Raw genomic sequence first — 25796 nt, 5'->3', positions numbered from 1 at the left:
GGCAGGGAGATGGGTTAGTATATTATTGCAGAACCATGCTGAAGATGAGATAAGACAGGAAGCTGAAGCTAAGATGGGAGCAGGAGTGGAAAGGAGACAGATGAAATAGAACCAAGATAGGGACTAAACAGAACTTGAAAAGTGGGTTCAGGGGCTCAAGGATTCGGGCAATGCTTAAGCCTACCTAGGTGAGAATTGTGTCCCATTGACAAATAAGAAAGGGAGGAGCAGAGCCCAAGTAACATTTGCAGTTTTAATTTCTGATATGTCTTGAGGCAGGTCACTGTTATGTGAGGCTCAGTCAACAGATGAAACTTACTGAGTTGCCATGCACTCATCTTCATGAAAAGAATTTAGCCTTGTTCCTTCATTACTAAGAAAGTAGGAGAGTACACGAGCAGCTGACCTGCCTTAGGATTAGCCAGCAGATATTGTGTATTCATCCAGTAATCAATTAAGTATGGTTAGATTGATTGTTTAAAGCCATTTGACATTTTTTTAATGTTAAAAAATACTTTCTTGAAATAGGCCATTCACTAGTCACGGAAAAAGAAAGCAAATCATTGTTTTAAGTATCAGTTCATCTCATAAATGTGGGTTACCACAAAGCATTGTTGGCTCACCAGAAACTGCCTTTTGGTACCCCATGTTTGCAAGCTGATCTCTCTCCATTTCATGGAGTGATATCAATTAGCCTAAACTAAAGTACTTCAAAGGCTTTTGGTTGTTTATTGGTTTGGGTTTCAAATTAGTACATGTTAATTGCTGAATTGGTAGCCATATTTGTTTGCTTTATGTGTTTGTAAACAATGTGAGCAGAGATACTTTTTCCATTTGCTGCAGCAATATAAATAATGGAACACTATGATCCTAGTAGAGGAGGATTTTCTGTTAGTATTACAGAATAATGTAATTAGGCTCTATATGGAACTTGAAAACATTAAAATTTTTGTTCTGGCTATGGTTTTATGCTTTCCTAAAATGTGGCCTGAAAGAGTTTATTAGTAAATATGCTGAATTGCTTTCTTTGGCAAGTGCATTTCAATACTGAATCCAAGTAAAAATACAAATATTTACTTATAAAAGTTGTTGGTCTGGTAATATTTTTACTATGGCCATTTACCCACTAGTAAAATGTTAGGGCATTGCTAGAGTGGTTCCTGTTTATTTAAAGGCCAAGGAGGGAAAGAGAGAAAGCTAACATTAATTGAATGCTTGTTAATATGCCACCATATTTGGTACATTAATACATTGTCCCCTTTTTACTTTCCCAGCAGCTCATTGAGGAAACGTAATATCTCTCTTTTTCTAGCAAAAGAAATAATACTCTAGTTTAGAATTTGAGAAGATGATGATGATGATTGTATGAAAACCAAACCCAGTGTCTCATGCATGCTAGGCACGTGCTCTCTCACTGTGCTGTACTCGAAGTCAAAGCTGATTTTAAACTCCATGAAAATATAAATGATCCAAAATAACCATCATAACTAGTGGTTTTTAAAAAGAATAAGGTTGGAGGAGTTTATTACCTGCTTTCAAGACTCAAGCTATAAGACAGTGCGGTATTGGAGAAGGGATACACATAGAGATCAGTAGAAGAGGATAGTCCAGAAATAGACCCATAAATATCTGACCAATTCGTTTTTGTTAAAGGCAATAATGAGGAAAGGAAGAATTTTCAACAAATTGTGTTAGAACAACTGAGGATTCATATGGAGACAAAAATGAACTTCATTTGAGAGGGTTATAGACCTAAATGTAAAAGCTAAAGCTGTGAAACCTCTAGAAGAAAATGCAGGAGAAACATCTTTGTGAACTTGGTCACAAAAGATTTCTTAGGATACAAAGAGCAAAAATTACAAAGAAAAAAATTGACATACTAGATTTTTTCAAAATTAAAATTTTTGCTTTTGAAAAGACACCATTAAGAGAACAAAAAACACATGAGGCAGGTGGTACACACCTGTAGTCCCAGCTATTTGTGTTGCAAAGGTAAGAGGACCACAAGTTCAAGACTAGCCTGGGCAATTTAGTGAGAGACTGTCTCAAAATAAAAAAGGGCTGGGGATGTAGCATATTGCACAAGGCCGTAGGTTCATTTCCTAGAAAGCCAAACCATGGAATGAGAGAAAATATTGCCATGCATCCATCTGACAAAGAACTTGTTTTGACAATATAAAGAACTCTTAATAAAATAAATCTTGGTAGAAGTTTTGCAAAGACTTGGTTATAATGGTAAATAAACACATGAAAAGATGCTTAGCATCAGTTGTCATTAGGAAAGTGTGAATTAAAATCAGAGATACCTCTACCCACCCATTAAAATAGCTGACATTTTAAAGATTGGCAGTTCTTAGCATTGACTAAGATGTGGAGCAACTGGAACTCTTGAATATGTTGATGGAAATGTAAAATGGTAGAACCACTTTGGAAAACTGTTTTTTGCAGTTTCTTATAAAGTTATATAGGCCATTCTATTCCTGGTACCCAACAGAAATGAGAGTGTGTGTCCACACAAAATACTTGTACATTAATAGTCATAGCAGTGTTGTAATACCCCCAAATTGGAAACAACCCAGATGCCCATCAACTGATAAATGGCTTAACAAAATGTGTACTTCCTATATATATGTTATACTTTCAATAACAGCTATTAATAAGATGTACACTATCACAGGAAAGTGCTCCACTGTAAAGTGGGAAAAGTAAGTTGCAGAGCATCAAGATTATTGTTTATCAGATGTTAATGGAATCATATGATAAGTAATAAGCTTAATATATCTAGGGACTGATAATGATGCTTGGTAGGGAGGATCATTAACTTTGCTGTTTTTATAATTTAGATACACAGGGCTGATGGTAGGACACTTTCCTAGTACGTATGAAGTCCTGTGTTCAATCCCCAGCACACACACACACAAAGGAAACTACACAAACAAGAATAGTTTTTGTTAAAAAACAAACAAATAACATTCGATAGTTGGGCATGTTGGCACATTCCTGTAATCCTAGCTACTAAGGAGACTGAGGCAACAAATCACAAGTTTGAGACCAACCTCTGCAATTTAGCAAGACCCCTGTTACAAAGGAATAAAAATGGGCCGGATGTAAACCTTGGTGGTATAGCACTCTCAGTTCAATTCCCTTCTGAAATTTCATTTATTGAGTTCAGTCAGTTATTCTGTAGTTTGAATTATGATCCTTAAACAAGTTTTGCTATTTAGCATGTTAGTAAAGAGAATATTTCTTTAAACTTTTCACCAACTGTGAAATTACTTTGGCATTCATCAGTGAAGTTTCTCATTCATTGGCAGGTTAATGGGATATGCTCTTGGTGGATATGATGTTCCATTGTTGCTTTTCTCTGGTTCTCCAGTTGAATAACCTCCTTGAATTTATACACAGAATGATAAAAATATGAGAGTTTTGTTCCTTCATATTCATTTGGGGCAGTCATTTTTAAATGTCCAGAGGTTGCTTGCTAAGGGCTGGAGTAGGTACCAAGAAGAAAGTGAGGGGAGGTGGGGCAAGTGGATCTTTAGTTGGTTTTCCAGCCTGTCTCACCCTACCCAGTGGAGAAGCTCTATATGTCTGTTCTCTCTGAATTTTTTTATTTGGAAAGTAAATTTCATTGTTGATAATACAATCTATTTGGCCCATTTCATTTCACAGATTAGAAAATTGATCCCAGAGAGGTTGAGACACGTTCCATAGGTTCATTCATGTAGGGTGATTTGTTTGGAACCTGTTTGTTCCTGTGTCCTGGATGGTGGACAGATTTGTCCTTGAGGCTGCTGCTTACTGGTGCATTGATCCTGCTTGTGTCTCCTGGATTTAGCCAGCCACTGGGGTCTCACACACTTGGCACATACTACCCCCTACTGCTGGTTGTAACTTAGTTGGGAACTTGGTCTAAGATACTATTTTTGCTAAATGTGGCTGGTTCCTGTTTCAGCCTTTATGATTACACCAGAGACCTTCCTTAACCAAGAGTTGGCTGTTTGGAATTGTGTAACATGAGGGAGTTTGTTAGTCACCATTTCCAGAGTGTGTTCTCTAGAGCCCTAGGGTTTTTGCAGCCCCTTTGGAACAAGGATGAGTTTCAAGAGTTGGGGCCTGGATGATGACAATTAAATTTTTATCTATTGAATATGCTGGACTTCCACAGAAGGTTTCTCTGGAGGAAAGACCTTCTCTGCTTTGAGGAAAAAGAAGGGAAGAAGACTGGGGATATAGCTCAGTTGGTAGAGTGCCCGCCTCACATGCACAAGGCCCTGGGTTCAATCCCCAGCACCATTAAAAAAAAAAAAAAGGGAAGAAGAGGAAGGAAGGGACCAGCTTCTCCCTGTCAGAATGAGGGCATTGGGGGCCTTCCATGTTGCTTCCTTCAGCTAGTGAGGCAGTGTGAGATAGTGAAAGGAAAAGGGGCCTAGAGCCACATGGGCTTGGGGCAGTTACTGACCTTCTCTGAGCTTCTGTTTCCTCTTCTGGTCAGGTGTGGTGGCACATGCCTATAATCCTGGTGGCTTGGGAAGCTGAGGCAGGAGGATCCCAAGTTCAAAGCCAGCCTCAGCATCTTAGTGAGGCACTGTCTCTAAATAAAAATTTGAAAGGGCCAGGGATGTACCTCAGTAGTAAAGCACCTCTGGGTTCAATTCCCAGTAAACTTCCCCCTAACACACACAATTTCCTCTTCTGTAAATTTGGAATGCTGATCACTATATGGTTTTTTGGTTTTGTTTTTTCCTGTGCTAGTATTGAACCCAGGGCCTTGCACAGGCTAGGTGAACACTTTACCACTCTATGGCTACATCTCCAATTCCCTGCATAATTTCATGTAGGCCCAAGATAAGATAATGTCCTTGAAAGAATTTTATAAATTATAAACCCCTACCTAGACCAGTGGTTCTCAACCAGGGGTGATTGTCTCTTTTCTCCCCTACCTCCTGAAATTTGACAGCGTCTGGAAATGTGTTTGACTCTCCGTGGTGTGGAGGGATGAAGGAGTGAAGATGTCTAATGGATGGAGGCTAGGAATGCTGCCAAAGATCCTGCCATGCTCAGGACAGCTAGGAATTACCAGCACAAAATATCAGGAGTGTGGACACGTGGAGCTACCCCAGTCTCTGGACTAGGACGCAGCGTGGCCACACATCTGTGTGCATGTGTGTGTCCAGCAGCAAACACAAGGTGGGAATGAAGAAGAAAAGAAAAAGGAGTGCTGGGGATGTAGCTCAGTGGTAGAGCACTTGCCTAGCATGTTTGAGGCCCTGGGGGTCAATCCCCAGCCCGGTACCAAAAAAAAAAAGAAAGGAAAAACACCCCAAAATAATTAGAAAGACTTTACAGAGGAGGAGTGGGAGGAGACAAGCATATTGCATTTTGACTCAGGTGCTTGTTTAAAATTATGGAAGCCAGGTCCAGTAGCACATGCCTGTAATCCAGCTATTTGGGAAGCTGAGACAGGAGGATTGCAGGTTCTAGATCGGCCTGGAAAACTTTAGTGAGATCCTGTTTCAAACCAAAGAATAAAAACAGGACAGGGATTATAGCCCATTGTAAAGTGCCCTGGGTTCATTCCCTAGTACCAAATAAATAAATAAAAATAAAATTATGGAGACTTTCCAAGTCACTTCAATTATTATTTTCAGGTAGAATATTGAAACTATTAATAGTTAACAGTTTATTTATTTGGGAGGAATTGAAATCCAGAGCGTTTAGTTCAGTGTTCATTATCTAACCTAAACCATTAGAATGCCATTATAAATTAGGATACCTTATAATTATTGTAATGTGCTGACATAATTGTTGACAGATTTGTACTTAATGTTTCTTTGACAAATGTTTACAAGTTAGAACTAATGTTACTGATTTTATTTTTGTCAGATCCTGCACATATAAACCTCAATTCCTGTTGGATAGATTTTAGATGATTAACTGAAATAAACAATTTAAGCAACATAATTCACTTTTTACTAGGAAGATAGACCTAAGAAAACTGCTAATTTCTTGGCATAATTTCAGATGACTAAACTGAAATCTATTGGTAGTAGGTTTTTTTAAAAACCATTTCAGCATGGTCTTGAGTGTGAGAAGCCCTGAGTTTGTATGCTCACTAATATCCCACTCTGATTAGAAGCAAAAATATTATATCAGCTCATAACTTCTGTTTTAAATGACTTTTTTTTTTTTCTTCACTCAGTTTATGAAAGCTAAATTCTTGGTTTCTTAATGTATACAAGTCCAGTGACTCAATAGGGCTTAGTAGATTGAAATAACAATGACAAAGTAGCTCAGTGGCAGAGCGCTTGCCTAGCAGTGCAAGGTCCTGGGTCCATCCCCAGCATCACAAAAACAATAGCAAAAAGAGCAAACACACACAATGAAAAAGTTGCCTGTTCATTGAAGCCCTGAAATTTAGGCAAGTCCTTCCAACACCCTTGCGAATGCTGACTTGATTCATCATTTGCACCAACAGTGTCTTAAGTGCAAAAATTTTGTTATATATTAAAGTATTCAACCCCCTTTGCTCTCTCCATTCATGTTTGTGCAGGAGGCTTTCTACCATATCCTTCCTTACCTGTGGATCCCTTCCTTACCCAAGAATCATCATTGAGTGTGCTCTCTGCCATTCCTTAGAAGTTTTCAGTCCTGATCAAAGTCTTGTTTTACCCCGTACTGTCTGCCTTTGATACCTCTTTCAGTTTTGCCTAGCATGAAATACTGGAAAGGTCGAGGGAGGGCTGTTGAGAGAATGAAGAACATAGGTGACCTTGTCAGATGAGCAGAGAAGAGAAAATCTGAAGTCTGGACCTTGGGGTTGAGGTGTAGCTCAGTGGTAGAGTGCTTGCCTCACATGCTCCAGGCCCTGGATTCCATCTCCAGCACTACCCAAAAACAAAACAAAACATAACAAAACAAACACACCTGAAATCTGGACCTTACCTCCTCCTGCAGTGGCTTCCTTTTAACTGTTGTGTGCATCTTCACTGGAAGCTTCTTCAGATCTGTCCTCATTCTGCCAGAATGAACTGTATGAAGACCATATTTTACATATTGCTTCACTATTTAAATTCCTTTATTGCTTCCCTGTTGCTTATAGGATAGAGACCATGACCCTGAGTATGGCACAGAAGGCTGTCTTGCTTCATCTTCTCTCACTTGACAATTTAGTAACAAGGAACTCCTTGTAGCCCATTGATGTTGCTGCCTTCCTCTAACCCTCCAGTGTGGTTGAGTGCCTCCTTAGTGCTTCTAGTACATATTTTTTTTTCCTGTCATTGTGTCTTGTACTTTGTTTTTAATTATCAGTTGGCTCCAACACTAGATAGGTGAACTTAGTGCAGGAACTTATTTCTTCCCAGGGCTATGCATAGTGCCCGGCACACAGTAGGTACTGAGTTTGTATAATTAAGGCAATGCACATACAGCGTTCACCACAAGGAGTTTTAGAAGGTATTTATTCTCTGTGATGAGTCCAAGGTGAATGTAATGGTTTCACCTATCTGGGGAGGCTGTGGTAGGCAGCACAGCGTGGTGATGAGGGGCCTAGGCAGCCTGGGTTCAAAGTCTCATTTCTGCATCTATTAAATGAGGCTCAGGAAAGAAGTTGATTATAAAAATTAGATGAGGAGATTTAATTCTGGAGCATCAGTGCTTTCTGTTGTATAGTATTCCTTAAAGCAATGTAGATGTTTTTAAAGATCAACATTAAGGGAATTTGGTATTAAAAGGTCATTTGATGCCTCTTAGAAATAGCCCTAGTGTTTTTGTAGTTATCCAGATAGAAGTTCTCAGCATTCCTTTGACCCAAATGCACACACACACACACACACACTTCATCAGTTGTTAGGTCTTATGAAATCTGCCAGCAAAGTGCCTTTCTATCCACATAACTTAGTCCTGCACACCTTAAATATTTCTCTGAACCCTCTTTGAGACATATACTGCCTACTAAATGAAGTGCTGCATAAACTCCTTGACTCAGGGTCTGGTTGGTGCCTTCTGTGGACTGACCCAAGATTCTTTTCTGGCCTCATCTGCTGTCTTCCTGGATTTGCCTCGTGCTTCACTCTGCAGGGCCACTCCCGCAGCGGGCTTCCATCCTCTAGGCCCCAGCAGTTAAAAGTCCACCTTTCCTCCAAGACGACTCAAATGCCAGCTCTTTCTTGAAAACTTAAAGTCTTCACCACCAAATGTGTTCACCCACCTCTAAATCTTCAAAACACTCTCTCTCTCTCTCTCTCTCTCTCTCGCTTTCTCTCTCTCTCGACTTGGAGGTTCTGCTTTGGGTCATGTTTTTGGGTACTTGACTTCTTATTCCTTTTGGATCACAAGTACCCTAGGGAGAAGGTAGTTATTTATCTCTGACTCTTATTGAAACCAGGCCTCTTGCCCTTCAGTGCTCAGTAAATATTTGGAATTTCAGTTTGTTCTTGAAATGGTTTTTAACTGGGGGAAGAACATAAATCACAGTTCCTAAGTGCAGTGTACTGTTCTTCCAAGCATTTTACACATAACATGCTGTTCCATCCTCACTTCTCCCCAGGCAGGGATAGACACTGTTATTGTTGTTCTTTTTTCTTTCTTTCTTTTTTTGGCTGCGGTGTTGGGGACTGAACCCAGGGCTTGAGCGTGCTGAGCAAGTGTTCTACCACTGAGGTACACCCCCAATCCTCCTTTTTTCCGTATAAGGAAGTTGACACCTGAAGGAGTTATATAATTGCCTAAGGACTGAGTTATGCAGGTGATAAGTAACCTAACCAGTATTCACAATCATGTTTGATTTATCCTACCCCAAGTCCACAAACCCTCATAACTGGAGTATAACCACTGTACTGCTTCCCATTTTTCAAAGAATAAACACTGTATACTTGACTGAAGTGCTGCAAGAGTAAAGAAAAATTTCTCCAGTGCCTCCCACTTAATAAATGTTGATCAAATCCATGTGTGTAAGGGAAAGAAATTGGTACCTGGTTCTCCATTGAATTTTTCATTTGAATCAGGGTAGGCAATAATGTATAGCTGTAATGATATACATAGGGTATAATGAAACCCTAATTCTTACATTTAAACTTCCAAGAATGATAATCCAATTATTGATAGAGATGATGAGGACCTGGAGATGCTGGAGATATTAGGGAAGAAGAGTCTTACTGGAAAATACTCTTCAGCAATTTATGAGTCCTCAGCCCATTTGGATTCATTTTATCTCCAGCCAGTGCACACAGCAAAGTATTTCCTGGCTTGCTTTGTTGACAATTTGTTGGTTCTAAGTAATTTCAGGTTTTTATTACTATTCCTGATAAGTCAAACATCTGTAGTTTCTGTTGTTGCCTTGAGGGACCAAGAGTAACATAGTAGCATATCCATGCCAGAAAAGCATTTTGTTGTCACATGTAACAATAGACTAGACCCCTGTGATTATGGGGACCTCTCCATGAAGTTTAGTCCTTTGTGTAGGAAAGAGCCATGACTTGGGAGTTAGCCTGGGTTTGAGTTCTACTTTTTTAGTTGTGTGTAGTATCTTACCCCTTCTGAATTGTTTCCTATTCTGTAGGATGAGATCATAATAAATCACATAAGGTGATGTAGTACCTGACACTATAAATGTTAGCACCTTCAAAGTATTCCCCCCCCCAAGTACTATGAACCTGTAATTGTGTTTATGTAAGTTTAATATTCTATATCTTTTTTTCCCCAGCTTCCCTTTAATAATTAATCTTTAAGCTTGTCATTTTTCTACATATACCCACATGGGAATTAACTAATTATATTTTAGTTAAATGTCTACAACCATTTCTTATTTTATGCATTCTTGAAAGTTATACAGCTGTCAGAATTCTGAAAGTAGTATCATGTGCTATCTGCATTCATTTAAAAGGACCCTTTTGTGAGGTTGGCTTTTCTTGAAGCAGAGCACACCATTAATGACTTCCACATTTGCCTTCCATATCTTTCTTTATTTCTGCTGACTAGTTTGCTTGTTCTGATCAGAATCCTGGTAATAGATGTTCACCCGAGAAATTCCTACAGATTTTCCAGCTCCTGTGTAGTGTGGACAGCCAGAGGAAGGTTAAGGTCTTATAAAATAGCTACCTTCTTAGTCTATTTCCTAGAGACCCTGCAGCAATATTGACTTTTGAGAAGCTGATTAACACAGACTAAATTTACCATCTCCAGGTCTTTGGTCTGGCACACTTTCTTGGTGAATTCACATGACTTGGCATTTACATGTGGACACCTGGGACAATCTATCTTTGCCTCAAAGTATTAAGTAACACAATTTGGAACTGACTTACAACTATTTATTTCCCTCATAAATTGGGCCCCGAGCATCTTTTGTAAATCAGGAATTTTCTTGGAAATGGAGTTCTCACTAAACTCAGTCCCAAGTGTACTTTTCTATAAAAGCACATTCTTGTTTGTTCTGTCATAACAAATGCATTTGGTGGTTATAATAGCATTGATAGAAACATGATTGAACAGGAAAGCATGCCTGTTATAAATAGGTCAATTTGTTTTAATCCACATTCAAAGCATAAGTATAGCTTTATTAAACACAGCACAACTCAAGGAAAATCTATTACATTTTGAAGGAAAATGATCTAGTTCAGCAATATTCTAAAGGGATCCCCTATTTAAATGATGTATTCATATAAGCAATTGGTAATGCCATTGATGTATAGTCAGTTCTCCAGAGTAGGAAAAGACAGTTTCTGGCTTTCAACTGTGGCTCACCTACAGTGTGATCCTATGTAAGCCAGTGAATTGTATTTAAAGAGAGGATTAACTATTATTTTATACTTTTGACATCTTTTTTGAGTTTTGTTGGGTAGATGACAGAACTTAATACCACTCATTGAACTCTGTCAGACAGTACTGGAGACTTCCGTTTTCATAATACAGCAACCCTGTAAGGTTTTCACTCCAGACTGAGCAGGTTGAGGCTGGGCGAGGTTATGTAATTAACTGGGGTCAGAGAGCTGGCAGGTGGGGACTGGCAGGTGGGGACGCAAGCAGCAGTGTGCACCGGGCTCACGTTGCTGCAGGGCAGTGCTCTTGCCCCTCCATCCATCTGGAGAGCATATCCTTCCTGGAAGCCGCATCTTCTCTTTCAGACATTTAAGAATGAAGCAGTTGTTTGGCATAGAGCTTCTGGGATCTTAAAAACTTACTGGAAATTCCTGTAACTTTTCATATTTGTAAACTACCAATTGAATACAGTACCTAAGTTTTGTTCATACTTTTTTTTTTTTTTTTTTTTTTTTTTTTTTTTGGTACTGGGAATTGGACCCAGGGGTGTTTTGCCACTGCACTGAACCACAGCCCCCGACCTTTTCATTTTTTATTTTGAGACAGGGTCTTGCTCAGTTGCTGAGGTTGGCCTTGAACTTGAGAACCTGCCTCCCAAATTGCTGGGAATAGGGGCATGTGCCACTGAGCCCTGGCTTGCTCATACATCTTGATAGGAATTATACAGAATAAAATGGAATTGCTTTGCAATTTAATTAATTTTGAGATGGTTAAATTCAACACTGATAACTGTACCTGAGATTAAGAATATCAGAGGCTTGTTTAAGATGTGAAATGTGGGACTGGGATTGTGGCTCAGTGGTAGAGGACTTGCCTAGCACATGTGAGGCACTGGGTTTGATCCTCAGCACCACATAAAAATAGATAAGTAAAGGTATTGTGTCGATCCACAACTAAAAAAAAAAATGTGAAATGTAAGCTGAGGTAAGATCTTAATTTTCGTATAATGGTATTGATAAAAGGTCTATGGTTTATTCCCTTGGGTATTTTGTTGTTGTGGAGATTTTTGTTTGTTTTGGTTTTGGTTTTGTTTTGAGACCAGATCTCACTGTGTTGTTCAGGGTAACTTAGAACTCCTGAACTTAAGCAATCCTCCTGCCTCAGCCTCCTGAGTAGCTGGACTGTGCCTTGCTTTTAACCCTATGATCTTTTATAGTAATGTTTCAAAAAGAATTCTATATGATATGTTTTGTCCCTTTTCAAAGTGTTCCTCCCTAATTGAAAGTCGATTGGTCATTGCAACTTTTGCAAAGTCAATTCTGTAGGAGCTTGTATTGCTCCACCTTGTTCTTTTTATGGCTCATAGCCAAAATACATCTCTGCAATCAGATTTTATAGTTTGCTTGTTAATTCCTGCTAATTATGTTTGTTTCTAGTTATTTGTAGTGAAGTAAAGCTTTATTATCCGTGGCATGGTGAGAGCAAAGATTTTTCTAAGTGTAAAAATAAAGTTGCATCAAGTAACTAAAAATTGTCCTTAAGTATAATGACCATCAACATATATTTCACACCTTTCTTATCAAAAGATGGCTTAAGATGTACACTGGTGTACCTCTGTTGGTTATACTTTTAAATTTGTTATGAAATTCACTGAGGTATAAGATAAGGTGATATTATATATACAGTTAGTAGGAGCAGAGTTCTCTGTTCTTTTTGTTATTAAAATAGTGTCACATGACCTGTTAAGGATTCACTTCTTCCTGAAAATGTATTTGTCTATTAACCAGTTTTGTAAAGTCCTTTTGGGTATTAGAAGGCATTGAATCACATAGTTAGATTGATTTGGAATAATCCCTTTTAGAAAGAATTTGTGCCAATTCTTTTTCCTCTCTAAAAGAAAGAAATTTGTGTCAATTCTTTTTCCTCTCTAAAAGCACAGGCTCTGTGCCTGATGTCAATTCCATAAGGGTCTACTGTGTGTGTGTGTCCCCAAACTGGACTTTGTCATGAGGGAGAGGTGATCTGTAATCAAGCATTTCTTTACTGTAGGGTTATTTGTCATTTCAGACAGCATGGACTTTTGAGAACAGCCTTGCGCTGGGGGAGGCAAAGTTATATAAACTGTGTTCATAGTTAAATACTTGCTTCCAGGGAGAAGGTGAAAAATGCTTTGTACTTTTTCCTTTGGCTTTTTCCTCCAAAAGAGCTTGTCATGCAACAACAGGAAAAAGTGGCCAAAGGCAGAAAAAACTCTTCTCTTTTCCATGTTGGTTTGTTTTTATTGTAAGACAAACCTTTCATGTTTTATTGTTATAAAGTTTAAACCTGGCCTAGAGGTGCCAGTCTTTAGTGGAAACAGCTGCACAGTTGGTGTCCCCTGGTCAGGTGGAACTTTCTTTGAAGCAACATGTTGCCTTTTAAAAGAGAATTGAGCCTGTGAGAACTTGAATCTGTGAAACTCATCAGCATTCCGCCATTGTTTATCTCTTCAGTAACTGAGATAGCTAATTTAAGCAAAGCATTGCAGTTAGAAATTGTTTTATGAATGAATTCTCAATCTTCTGACAAGAGTAGCCTTATTACTTTGTGTGTTAAAAATACAGAAACATGGCAGGGGGACTCACTCAAGAATTGAAGCTATGACAGCCCCATTTAACCAAGACCACAGAACATGTCCACAGTAACACCTTCTTTTGGTTGAACTGAACTGTGATTTTGAGCTTTTATTTATATTTGCAGTTAGATGCCTTTAGTAGGAGCAAGACAGGGTGGTTGGGCATATATCTGGATTCTAGAGATAAAAGATTTTCTCTCGATTGATGTTGCAGTGTTTCTCATCTTTTTGATGGAGCGATGCTGGTAGCAGTGGACTTAGCATGACTCTTGGTCGCTTGCTAGGAAAAGTTTAGCATCAGAGAGCTTTCTTTCCTTGGGGAAAAATAGAAGAGACAGGCATGGAGTCAAGAGGGACAAGAAAAATGCTGAAATATTTTCCTTTTGGGCTTTTGATTTCTTTGCCAAAAAAATTGCCTCCAGATGGAGAAGAGCAAAAGCTCGGATTGTAAGCCATTATGTTTTTACTGGCCTGCCTCCCCGCCCCGTTGCCTGCTTTGGAATCTGTAAGCCAGTCCAAATCCTTTACCTCATTTTCTAGTACCAATTTACTGTCTTACTCATCTTCCAGCTGCAAGGGGTGAGGCAAGTTGCCTTGAAATTGAACCCTCTGCCATTTTATAAACCAGGCAATAGCAGAGTATCAGTATCAGTGGTCTCCATTTCTCTGAAGTTCTTGAATCACACCTACCAGGTAGACTTGGTCTGTGTCACATGTGGTAGGATCAGTCTGGGAATGAATCCGAATAAGCCCTTTGGGGTTTGGTGTAGACTCATTACTACCAGGGTTGCCTGGAGTTCTGGGTTGTTGCCTGGGGAGCACAGCTTGTGTTTTCACTGTATGGGTCTTCACTGGATACTCCAGTTTCTCTTGGGAGGTCATAATCATTGGGGTTGAGGTTGTGGGGGAATCCAGTGTCTGGACGTAATGGGTCGAGTGGCATTGGAGCCTGGCAGACTCAAGCCCACATCATTGTTCTAGAACTAATAAATAGATTACTTGGAGACAAGTTATTTTCTGTATCTGGAAAATGGGGAAGAATACCTTATCAGCTTGTTTGATTTAAACAAAATTTTTTGGAGGTGGGGCTCATGAGAAATACTCAAATGTTTTGGAGGCAGGTACTCTTTATAAAAATACTCAAGTATTAGTTCTTTTCCCTTTTCATTATGCCAACCTTGATTGTGGTGTAGTTTTTCACGTAATTACTAAATGGAAATTGGGATGATATACGTGATTTTCAGATATTGCATTTTAAAGTTGAGCACCAAAATAAACATAACACATGGTCTAGTGGATAGGGCAAAGCAATGATTTTTAATTGAAATTCAAATTTGTGTAGGCTATAGTCATATATATGTATAGTCTTGTTGCTTACCTATTGGGATATGTTCTGAGAAGATGTATCATTAGGCAGTGTCATCATTGTATGAATATCATATAATGTAGTCACACACACTTAGGTGGGGCAGCCTCTGCACCTAGAGGGTAGTATATGACTCCTGGGCTACAAATGTCAATGACCCATTCCTGTACTCTGGGCAGTCATAAACAGTGGCAAGTATCTGTGCGTTTCAACATAGAAAAGGTACAGTAAAAGATGCTATAAAAGATTAAGAAAAGAAAGGCATAACTATTGTAGGACACTCACCATGAATGGCATTTGCAGGACTGGAACTTGCTCTGGATGAGTCATTGAGTGAGTGGCAAGTGTGAAGGACTCTAGGACATTAACATACAGCATTATGGATTTTATGCACTCTGTATTCTAAGGCTACACTACATTTATTTTTGAAATATTTTCTTTGCTGGGAATGTAACTCAGAGGCCCTTAGTTTGATTCCTAGCACCATCCCCCCCAAAAAAAAAATTTTCAATAATAAATTAATCTTAGCTTATTTTAACTCTGACTCTTGTAATTACACTTATCTTAAAACACAAATACATTGTTTATGTTACAAACATAGCAGTTCAAAAAAATGTTTTCTTTAAACTGGTTGTGGTGGCACACATCTGTAAATCCAGCAACTCCAGAGGCTGAGGCAGGAGGATCCAAGTTCAAGACCACCCTCAGCAACCTAGCAAGACCCTGTCTCCAAAAAAAAAAAAAAAAGAAAGAAAGAAAAAGGCAGAGGTTGGGGGATGATGTAGCTCAGTGGTAAGGCATGCCTGGTTTCAATCCATAGTACAAAAAAAAAAGTTTATATCTTTATTCTGTAAGCTTTTTTCTATTTTTAAATTTTTAAAAAATTATAGACTTTTTTGTTACAAACTAAGACACAAACACACATATTAGCCTAGGCCTACATGGTATCAGGATCCATCAGTATTACCGTTTTCCACCTCTACTTTGTGCCCCACTGGAAGGTCTTCAGGTGTAGTGAAGCTTGGATCCTCCTCCTACAATGACAGAGCCTTCTAGAATGCCTCCATAAGGACCTGCCTGAGGCTTCTCTCCATGAGGTAGTCTTTTCAGAAATATGTCCATGGTGGTTTATTTTTATTTACTTATCTTTTTCACCATAGGTTTGCTTATAAATAGATTAAGCACCATGAACATTCCTCTCTGTAAAACAAGACCCTTAGCAATTTAGTGAGACCCTGTCTTAAAGAAGAAAGACTGGAGAGGCTGGGGTTGTCGCTCAGTGGTAGAGTGCTTGTCACTAGATTTGATCCTCAGCACCACATAAAAATAAAATAAAGGCATCGTGTTCATCTAGAACTAATAATACTTAAAAAAAATAAAAAAAAGACTGCAGGTGTAGCTCCGTGGTTCAGTGCCTCTGGGTTCAGTCTCTTCTCCTGCCCCGCCCACCAACAAAAGACAGACATCAATCAAAGTGCAGAAGTGACCAGGGAAGCTCCTCTTGGCACTGTTTATCTGGCTCCTGTATGTAAGATGGACAGGAATCCACTTACCAGCAGTGCAGAGAAGGCTTAGAACAATCTCTTGGCTTGTTTCCCAGCCCCCTACCCTTATATCCTGTGACTTGTCTAGAAAGAATGATGGAGAACAAAGTTTTTATTTCCTATAGTGGGCAGGGAGATCAAAGACTTTGGACAGTAGGAAAGGTTAGAAATGAAAAAAAAAATCAACTCTTTACCAGATTATGAAAAGAACCTGTTTTATGATATTCGTATTTAAGGAATGTCAATGTTATCTTTGTCAAGTTACTATTATGAGATTTAACATATTTTTTTTTCCCTTTTTGTAGGTACTGGTTTGGGATTAGGAATTGTTTTCTCACTTACCTTCTTTAAAAGTAAGTTTGACTCATTTTTCAACACAGTATACATGTGCATAGCAGAGACACACTTTAGAGAAGGCACGTCTAAATGGCTATCAACCCATCCATTTATGGGTTTGGTAGGCCTTTGTAAAATGAACTAGACAAAGAACGTGGACTTGAAAGAGGTCAAAATGGGTTGGATATCTCCTGCATTCCCTCTGGGCACTGAGTCAGTGTGCCTGTTATCTTAAATATGATATCATTTCAAAAGCCTGTACTTTATGCCAGTGAGTCATTTAGCCAAATCTTCATGCTCAAATATTTCTAATTAATTATAATTTTTCTTCTAAAGGAACTTGAAAATGAGAGTCTTGCTGGTAATAAAAACAAGTGGACCAGAAATACACTTGCTTCCTGGCCAAAAGTTCTCAGTAAAGGCAGGCAGTATCCCTTTCATTCTGTGGAAGAACTTCCAAAGTTTGGATATTAAATTGAAGCCCAAGGGGTCACTTTGACCTGTTTCTTTGAAGCACTGTCAGGGACTATATAACTAGAGAATAATAATTAACACACACTACTGATGTTAAATAATCATTTACAGATTGGTTTAAGTAAATCCCATGATTTACTAGACCAAAGTATATAAATATTGGTGAAATTGCTACCTATTTAAAAAAATTTTGAAGCACTTTACTTCTGATAAGGTTAAGATATTAAAATGAGCAGATGATTAGAACTGATACTAAAAAACTGTCTATCGTTTTCATATTATACTACTTTCCTCAAACCTAGCAGCATAGATGCTTATAAATATTTGCTAAATTAATCTTTACTTATTAACCCTCTTGTGGGGACATGGATGAAACATCCACAACACTGGCATTGTGGTGTGGTGACCGCTGAGTGTTCATGGAACTCTTCGCAGATGTATTTAAAGGGGCGGGAGGCTTTGTCTTCTCTTAACGGTTCCCTATTGGGATTTTCCTTTTTTGCTCAATAGGAAAAATGTGGCCGTTAGCCTTTGGTTCTGGCATGGGATTGGGGATGGCCTACTCCAACTGCCAGCATGATTTCCAGGCTCCATATCTTCTACATGGAAAATATGTCAAAGTATGTATAGAATCGATATTTTTTTTTTTTTTTTTGCAGAAGAAAAAAAATATTTCTCCTGAGGTTGTACTTTAGTGCCAATTGGCCTTTAGTGATTTGACACTACTTTGGTGCTAAGAGGGTCTCACATGAGTCTTCAGTTGCATAGGTGCATTCAGGTGTGCACTTCCAGGTTGGATGGCTGGGACTTAAGTCATTATCAATGGGGAGGGATTAGCTAGCTGTAAGTAGCACTTTTCTTTTTAAGATATCAGTGTTCTGTGAGCACCTCACTTGTACTCAAGCTAAACCTAAAGACTCTGGCTCAGCCATGATTCTGCTGTTTTACTGGAGAAGACAGTCTTGACTGAATCGTATGTGATTCTGCCAAAGGTCTCGGCTATCAGTAGAATTTTCTTTTTATTTTTTGCTGTGTTGGGGATTGAAACCAGGGCTTCACACCTAATAGGCAAGCACTCTACTGGGGAATTACATCCCTAGCCCTTTTTAAAATTTTATTTTGAGGCAGGGTCTCACTCAATTGTGCAGGCTGACCTCAAACTTGCAATTGCCCTGCCTGTAGCTGGGATCACAGGTGTGAGCCACCACACCTGGATACAAGTAGATTTGCAAACAAGCTGGGCGAAGGAAGAGTGCAGCCTGTTTCCTAAAGTTTGTGTGGCAGCCTGTCTCTTTGCCTTGCTTCAGATGATTGGTTACTGTGGAGTTTAAGTAACAGGATCATGAGAGACTGGATGTTCAGGGTTAGAGAGATTATTTTTGTGTCTCCAGGGCCTGAAACAAAGAGTAGGCCCTGAAGTAAACGTAGAGCAAAGAAGTGAAGTGAATCGTGTATTCCATGAGACGTAGGTGGTAAGGGCCCCGCTCGCCGAAATACAACCTTTACAGCAGCTCAGCCTCTGACGAAGAACTGCACAGCCCCTGCGTGCGTCGGGTCCTTTGCTCTCTAGCTTTCGCTTAAGCTGGAACCTTCACTGCGATGGCAGCAGCTGGGTCAGGAGATCAGTGTGCAGGCCCATCCCTTGCTTCTTATGGGATCTCAAGTTGTTTCACTTTCAAGCTTCCATTTTCCATGGATAAAATTAGGAATAATTTCTTCCTAAGGGGGATTTTTGTTGTTGTTTTGTGGGGTGGATGCTGGGGATTAAACCCAGGACCTCACACGTGCTGAGCCCATTCTGTCAGTAAGCTACAGCCCCCAGCCTCCTTAGGGTTGTGGTGAGGGTTAAATGTGAAAATGTTTTTAAGCTGTGAGGTGCTATATAAATAGAAACATCAGTTACAGTTGAGGCCAACCAAGAAAGGGTGATTGACTTGTCCATTGTTCCACCATAATAACAAGTAGAGCAGAAAATGTGGCACAAATGCGTGTCCTAATTTGGTCAAGAGCTGTAGCTAAAGGGTCATGAGATCTCAATAACAGTATCTCACCACAGCTCCATAGCCTTCCCTTTAGGAGCTGCTCGCACTCTCTAGCTGCCCACCAGCTATCCTTTGTGCTGGAGTGAAAGGGGACAGGGAGAGATGACGTTAATGAACCATCTCTGAGCCAAAGCCAGGGTGAGGTCAGCCACGGGCAGTGCAAGGAGAGGCACAGCTGCGTGGCAGCCAGCTGAGGACAGGCCTTTCCACTGCTCTGACTCTCCACTTTACTGGCAGCCCAGCTGTCTGGGGAAGAACAGAAACAACAGGCAGCTAGCTTCAGGTCTTTCCTTGTTCAAATGTTTCCATTGTTCCAAACTGGGTTGTCATGGATAATGGCTCAGAGGTGATTATATGGGTATTATATGTTTCATAGCTGGGAGTTACAGTGGAAAATATTGTTACATTTTTTTTTTTTACAGCCTAGTGTGTATTGTTCCAAAATGGCCTTGTAACTAAATCTGAACTTGAGTCTGTGCCTTGATGTTGTCATCCTCTACTTTCTCTGAAAAGAGGAGCAAAATCCCACCTTGGGGCTCATTCAGGGTAGTAATACCATGCTCGCTGTTGAGTGCCAGTTATGCCTGTGAGCCATCCCAGGGACTTTATATTCCTTCTCTCCTCTTCAGACCTCCCAGTTGGTCCTGAGAGAGGTGTTATTATCCTCAGCCAGCAGATGAGAAAATGGGGTATCTTACTGGGGTTAAGAAACTTGCCAGAGATCATATAATTAGTGGACTGGTTCAAGCTATGCCCTTTGTACTCACCTATGACCCTTAGATGGTTTTAGGAACATAGTTTGCCAGGGACTAATTATTCAACCCTGTTCCATTCCTTTCCCTCCTAATATTGGGGGAGCTCTTAGGAACCTGGGAGGGATATTTACCATTCTCTGGTGAGAGTTTAAAGCAAACAGTGTGGGGAGGTTCTGGTCCCTTGGGTCTGGCCTGAAGCAACAAGTCCGGTCATCCAGCTGCTGCCTGCATTGTTCTGACCTGAGTGTCCTTGCTTCACAGGAGCAGGAGCAGTGACGTACACTGAGAACATCCCAGTGGGAGGACAAGAGAAATCATGTTTATTCCTCAGGAATACTGAAGTGCCCTGGAGTAAGCTGACATTCTCCTGGAACAATGTTATCAGTAATACTTTAAACTCCAGCACACTGTTTATGTATTTGAAACCAAGTCTGTTTCTTGTTTTGTATTTTCTCTGGAAAATGTAAGGAGGTGGTCTTAAATAAATTTAAACAAAAATGGATAGCTCAGCGCATGGCCTTTGTTTATTGCCCCTGGTCTCTGAGGGTCAGGCTGTTTGAAGCACCTGTCACAGCCTCTGAGAGCCCTCTGAAAGCCGAAGCTGGCCTCTGTTCCCAGTCTTCTCACACGTAGTTATCGGTGCTTTCCCCTCAGAAGGCGGAAGCTGGAGGTGGCTGCTGCGTGGCCTGGTGAAGGCGACTAGTGTCTTGAGTGCTTCCTCCCTGGAGCAGCTCTTTGGGCCTGGGCTGTTCTCACAGCATGCCTACGGGCGCATCCCAGCCGTGCCTGCTCTGCTGAGGGCCAACAGCTGCTGCAGTAGCAGCGCATGAACTGGTCGTAGATGGCTCACACCACTGATGTCAAGTCCTGCAGCTTTGTGGAGCTGGCACCATCCAGGCTTTGGCCCAGGGGCTTTCTCCTGGTGGTAGGGAGAGCTTGAGGCACAGCCACCTGGCAGAAAGGCCACACTTGGGGTGGCTTTACATAAGACTGAGGTGTAAGGAAAAAGGACTACTTTTTTTTTCTTTCTTTCTTTAATTAAAAATGTTTATTAAAAAATTTTTTTTTGGTCGTTGGTGGACCTTTATTTTATTTATTTATATGCAGTGCTGAGAATCAAACCCGGTGCCTCACACATGCTATGCAAGTGCTCTACCAATGAGCCACAACCCAGCCCCCCACTTCTAATACCCCTCTGTGAGTTTGTTCCTGTGGTTTCACTTGAAACAGGTAGGCAGGACACAAAAAGAGTATTTCAGAGCCAGGTGTGGTGGCACGTACTCATAATCCCAGCCACTTGGGAGGCTGAGGCAGGAGAATTGTAAGTTCAAGACCAGCCTGGGCAATTTAGCAAGACCCTGTCTCAAAATAAGAAGGGCTAGGATGTAGCTCAATGTTTGAGGGCTTATCTAGCATCTGTGAGGCCCTAGGTTCAATCTCTAGCACTGCAAAAAAATAAAATAATAAATAAAAGTATATATTAGCAATTTCTTCTGGAAATGTACAGAACCCCAGAGTTCAGGCTTTTTTGTTTTTTGTTTGTTTTTTAAAGGCAGTAGTGTTTTGTGTTTTTTTTTTTATTTGTTTGTTTGTTTTAGTTGTAGCTGGATACAGTACTTTTTTTTTTTTTTTTTTTTTTAATGTGATGTTGAGGATCGAACCCAGTGCCTCACATGTGCTAGGCAAGTGCTTTACCACTGAGCCACAATCCCAGCCCAGGGACTTTGTATTTAATTTACCATTTTTATAATAAAATTAAGATGGGCAGAGCTTAATCCCATTGTCCTTTATCTAGTAAGTGTTTTTGTGTTTATTTTGTTTGTATTTGAAGTACAAGGTATTGAACCCAGATGTGCTCTACCATTGAGCTACATCCCAAGCCCTTTTTATTTTGAGGCTGGCCTTGAGCTTGTGATCCTCTTGCATTTGCCCCCTGAGTTACTGGGATTACAGGCATGTACCACCACATCTGACTTCTTATTAATTGAGCAGAGACACCATAGGCAGCAAAGATAAATAGGTAAAAAGGCACTGACTTCCAACTTTAGAGAACTTAGAATCTGAAGGAAAGATGGACATACAGACACTCAGAACCCCCTGTCTTAACGGGTAGATGGGGTGAGCAGATGGAGACTGTAAGAGCAAAGGGGCCGGAGTGACAAGGCTCTGCAGCTTTGTAGAGGAGAGAGTTAGGATGAGAGGAAGGAAGCCCTCGGAGGGCTGAATCCTGGAAGTGCACGTCTTAGCTGGTGGTGTGCACAGCAGAGTGTCCAGAGGCAAGGGAGAGGCACGGGAGGGTGAAACTGTATGGCCGCCAGGGCAGAACTAGTGTCTGACCCCAGTGTGGGCACAGAGTAGACCTTAGTTCTTAACAATTGCTATGATGAATAGATTCAGAGTAGCAGATCTCCTCCCTCCATTTTTCCCTCCCTTGTTCTTTGCCCTACTCCCCTTTCTAGAAAAGTGTGCTAGGCTCTGAATGGGAACATGCAGCAGTGCCACTGTGCCCCAGATGGGCTGAGCCCAAGTCTGTAAGTCATGGTCATGATGCCATGGCCACTTGACTGTTTTTTGTGCTGCCCTCTTTATTCCACAATTAGAAGTGGCCGTGTGGCCTACTGGACCCCTTCCACTTGTCTTTTCCATACTGGTTTTAACAGTGAGCAAGTATGGAAAAGACTCATCCCCCAGTTTTTCCATCTTCATTCAGACAGAGATAAGAATAACAGTTCCTATCCCAAAAGACAAGGACAGAAAACTGTGTGCTCAGTAAATCTCTAGATATGTCAGAAAGATAGAGTGGACAGAGACCTCAGAATCAAACTTCTGTATCTTGTCCTTCGCTAGGTTGTAGCATCCATTTCGAGGGATCCCTTTGCCTAGCACCTTTGAAGCACCACTCAGATCTTTGAGGAACCCTGCCGGTTCTGTAGGGAACAGTTCTGGGCAAAGAGAGTTCAGAGCAGAGGAAGCTCTGGCTGTTTGTTTTAGTCCCAGAATACTTTGTGTCCCTGCCTTACATCCCTTAGCAGAGATTGGCCCAAAGCACAATGCTTGATCTTGTCCCCACTCCCTGCCCCCTTCCCAAATCAACCTTCAGAAAGTTCCAGCTTGTTGGCAAAGGCACACATTCTCTTCTCCTTTAAGTTTCATTAGGAATTCGAGTCCTCCAGGGTCCTGTTCCCTTGTGGGGTTGCAAAACTGCCTTTGCCTCTTGTCTGCCCTTCTGGAACCAAATACAAGGAAATTCATGGGTTTGGGAAGAGAGTGATGGGAACCCAGCTGGGCACAGCCTACTAGGATGGAGCCGAGGCGCCCCGAAGGTGGCCTGCTCTGCCAACATACATAAATACGTACAGTCTGAGCTTGACACTGTATAATTTGGCCCAGAACAATATGTATTTTGAACTCATTTAGGTGAATGACTTTGGCATTCCAAGTACCCACTGGGGGAGCCTTTATCAGGAGCCTTTGCCTTATGCAGAAGTGTGCCTTTGTTCTGAGACGTGGCCTCGAGCACACTCTGCTGAGCTGTCTCCTTCAGTGAGTGTCATCCTCTCTCACCCATTTCAAAAGACCCAAGAATGCAGCCTTGAAATCCTGCTCAGAGGAAATGTGGAGATTGGGGGAACGAAGATGACTATGTAGTTTTGCGTTTAGTTTTCCCAAACCTCACTGTTTACATTTTTTTTTTTATGTAACCAAGCCATAATTGCATTTTACTTGTCATGGTTCAATCTGATTGTATTGTTGGATGGGACTATTTTTGAACCTGTCCAAATAAACTCTGCAAAATATTTCCACAAAGATGTACTCCATGGGGCTGGGACAGCCATCATCCCAAACGGTCCTGAGACACATGGTTTCCTGCTGCATGCTTTCTAATTGCATAAATGCAAAGGGGTGGAAGGGAGAAAGTGGAAATTCTAAGTACCAAAAGGAATGTTAAGTTTAGAATAATAAGCTCATCTGGAAGCCATCACCAGTGTGCTGGAGTGAGCACCACTTTGCCTCGGACACCAAGGCTGGTGTTGGGGTGCACACGGACCTGGGCAGGCTCTGGGTAGAACAAGCTTGGGTCAGTGGCGACTTCCAGCAGCAAAGGGCTGAAGGAACAGGATGGATGGATGGAGACAGAGAGGCAGGCTGTGAAGCCGGAAGACAGGCTGGGCTTAGGCCCTGGATCCAAGTGCCTGCTCCATGGCTTACTTGCTGGGTGACCTGGGGGAGGTTCCTAATCTCTTCCAATTTCAGATTCTTCATATGAATAGGAGAGAAAAAATTCCTACAATATATTGTCTTTGAGGACCAAAAATATATGTGCTGACATAAATGTAAAAAAGATTGTAGGGCTTTAGGGGCATAGCTCAGTGGTAGAGCACTTGCCTAGCACGCATGAGGTCTGAGGTGCAATCCCCAGCACTGCAAAAAAATAAGAAAAAGAGGTTGTTATTCAACTCAAAAGTGTTTAATATTAATAGTAGGTAATTGGGGTTCTTTCAGAACCCGGGCATAATCCTTGGGTTTAAAGAGTTGACTCTTGGGGTTGAAATCAACAAGATCTGTGGGACAATGAGCGTCTCAGTGGTACAGCAATCCTAAATCGTCAGGGAACACTGCTTCTTCCCAGAGGAAGTTTTCGTGCTGTTTACTTTCACTCTGCCCCATTGAGATACACTAGTATTGCAAATAATAATAATAATAATCCTGTGTTTGCCAATCAGAAACACATTTTTTTCTTTTGATAGTACTGGAGATTGAACCCAGGGGTTCAATCTGAGCTATATCCCCAGCCCTTTTTATCTTTTATTTTGAGACAGGGTCTTGCTAAGTTGCCAAGGTTGGCCTCAAACTTTCAATCGTACTACCATGACAGATTCAGAAACGTAATTATTGATCAGCTTCTAGTGTGTGTTACAGATGTTTTGTTAAATTCTTGCAAATGTAATAAAGCATTGTGATAGTTCATTGATCTATACATCTTAAAAATATATGCTTTAAAATTAGAATCCTTTTGATACAGTTTACAAACTGTAAAATCCATGCTTCACTAGGTACAAAAACCCTGCTGGGCACACCTGTGATCCCAGTCACTAGGGCAGCTGAGGCAGGAGGATTGAAAGTTTGAGGCCCTGTCTCAAAATAAAAAGGACTGGGGATTTAGCTTAGTGGTAGAGCACCCCTGGGTTCAATACCCAGTACCCCCCCAAAAAAAAAAGAAAAAGAAGAAAGAAATCCCCTTTATAATGTATACTGCTAATATTTACTTACTTAATATTTTAAGGGGGTAAATTTTTTATAGTTTTTTATTTTCCAGCCCTATTTTGTATTTTATTTAGAGACAGGTTCTGACTGAGTTACTTAGCACCTTGCTTTTGCTGAGACTGGCTTTGAACACAATCCTCCTGCTTTAGCCTCCTGAGCCACTGGGATTATAGGTGTGCACCACCGTGTCTGACTAGCTTTTGAAACAATTTTATCTGTAAACAAAATTTTCTGTAAGGAAAAGTAAAAATAAATCCCAGATATTCGGGAGGCCAGGGCAGGAGGATTGCAGATTCAAGGTCAACCTGGGCAATTTAGTGAGATTATTTTTTTAAAAAGGGGAAGGATTGGGGCTGTAATTCAGAGATACAGTGTTTGCCTAGCATGTGTGAGGTCCTGGATTCAATCCTCAGTCCTTCAAAGAAGAAAAAGACGAAGTGAAATAATAGAAGAAGCTCCTTTCTACCTTTTACCCATGATCCTCCATGGTTCACATTTCCCGTTTTTCTTCATTCTGTGGTGTGCGTGTGTGTGCGCGCGCACGTACAGTGCTTTTGGACACATAAGAGGGTTAGAAACATGCTCTTTTATCCCAGTGACTCCAAGTATGTTGTCTAAGAACAAGGGTGTTCCTGGTTCCCAGTT

General features: G+C 40.6%; 1 protein-coding gene across 1 annotated transcript in view; it reads left to right on the top strand.

Moving 5' to 3' along the window:
* Positions 1-20388, top strand: part of Micos10 (mitochondrial contact site and cristae organizing system subunit 10) — a 28590-nt gene extending 8202 nt beyond the window's left edge. Inside the window, exons 2-4 of the mRNA XM_047557985.1 lie at positions 16585-16632; positions 17600-17709; positions 20148-20388. Coding sequence (XP_047413941.1) covers positions 16585-16632; positions 17600-17709; positions 20148-20162 — 173 coding nt within the window. The 3' untranslated portion in view covers positions 20163-20388. The remainder of the gene's footprint in view (positions 1-16584; positions 16633-17599; positions 17710-20147) is intronic.
* Positions 20389-25796: the final 5408 nt, after the last annotated feature.

This window comes from Sciurus carolinensis, chromosome 1 (assembly GCF_902686445.1).
Source record: "Sciurus carolinensis chromosome 1, mSciCar1.2, whole genome shotgun sequence".
Taxonomy (NCBI): Eukaryota; Metazoa; Chordata; class Mammalia; order Rodentia; family Sciuridae; genus Sciurus; species Sciurus carolinensis.
Note: the sequence above shows the minus strand (reverse complement) of the source record. Positions and strands in the feature narration are given on the sequence as shown.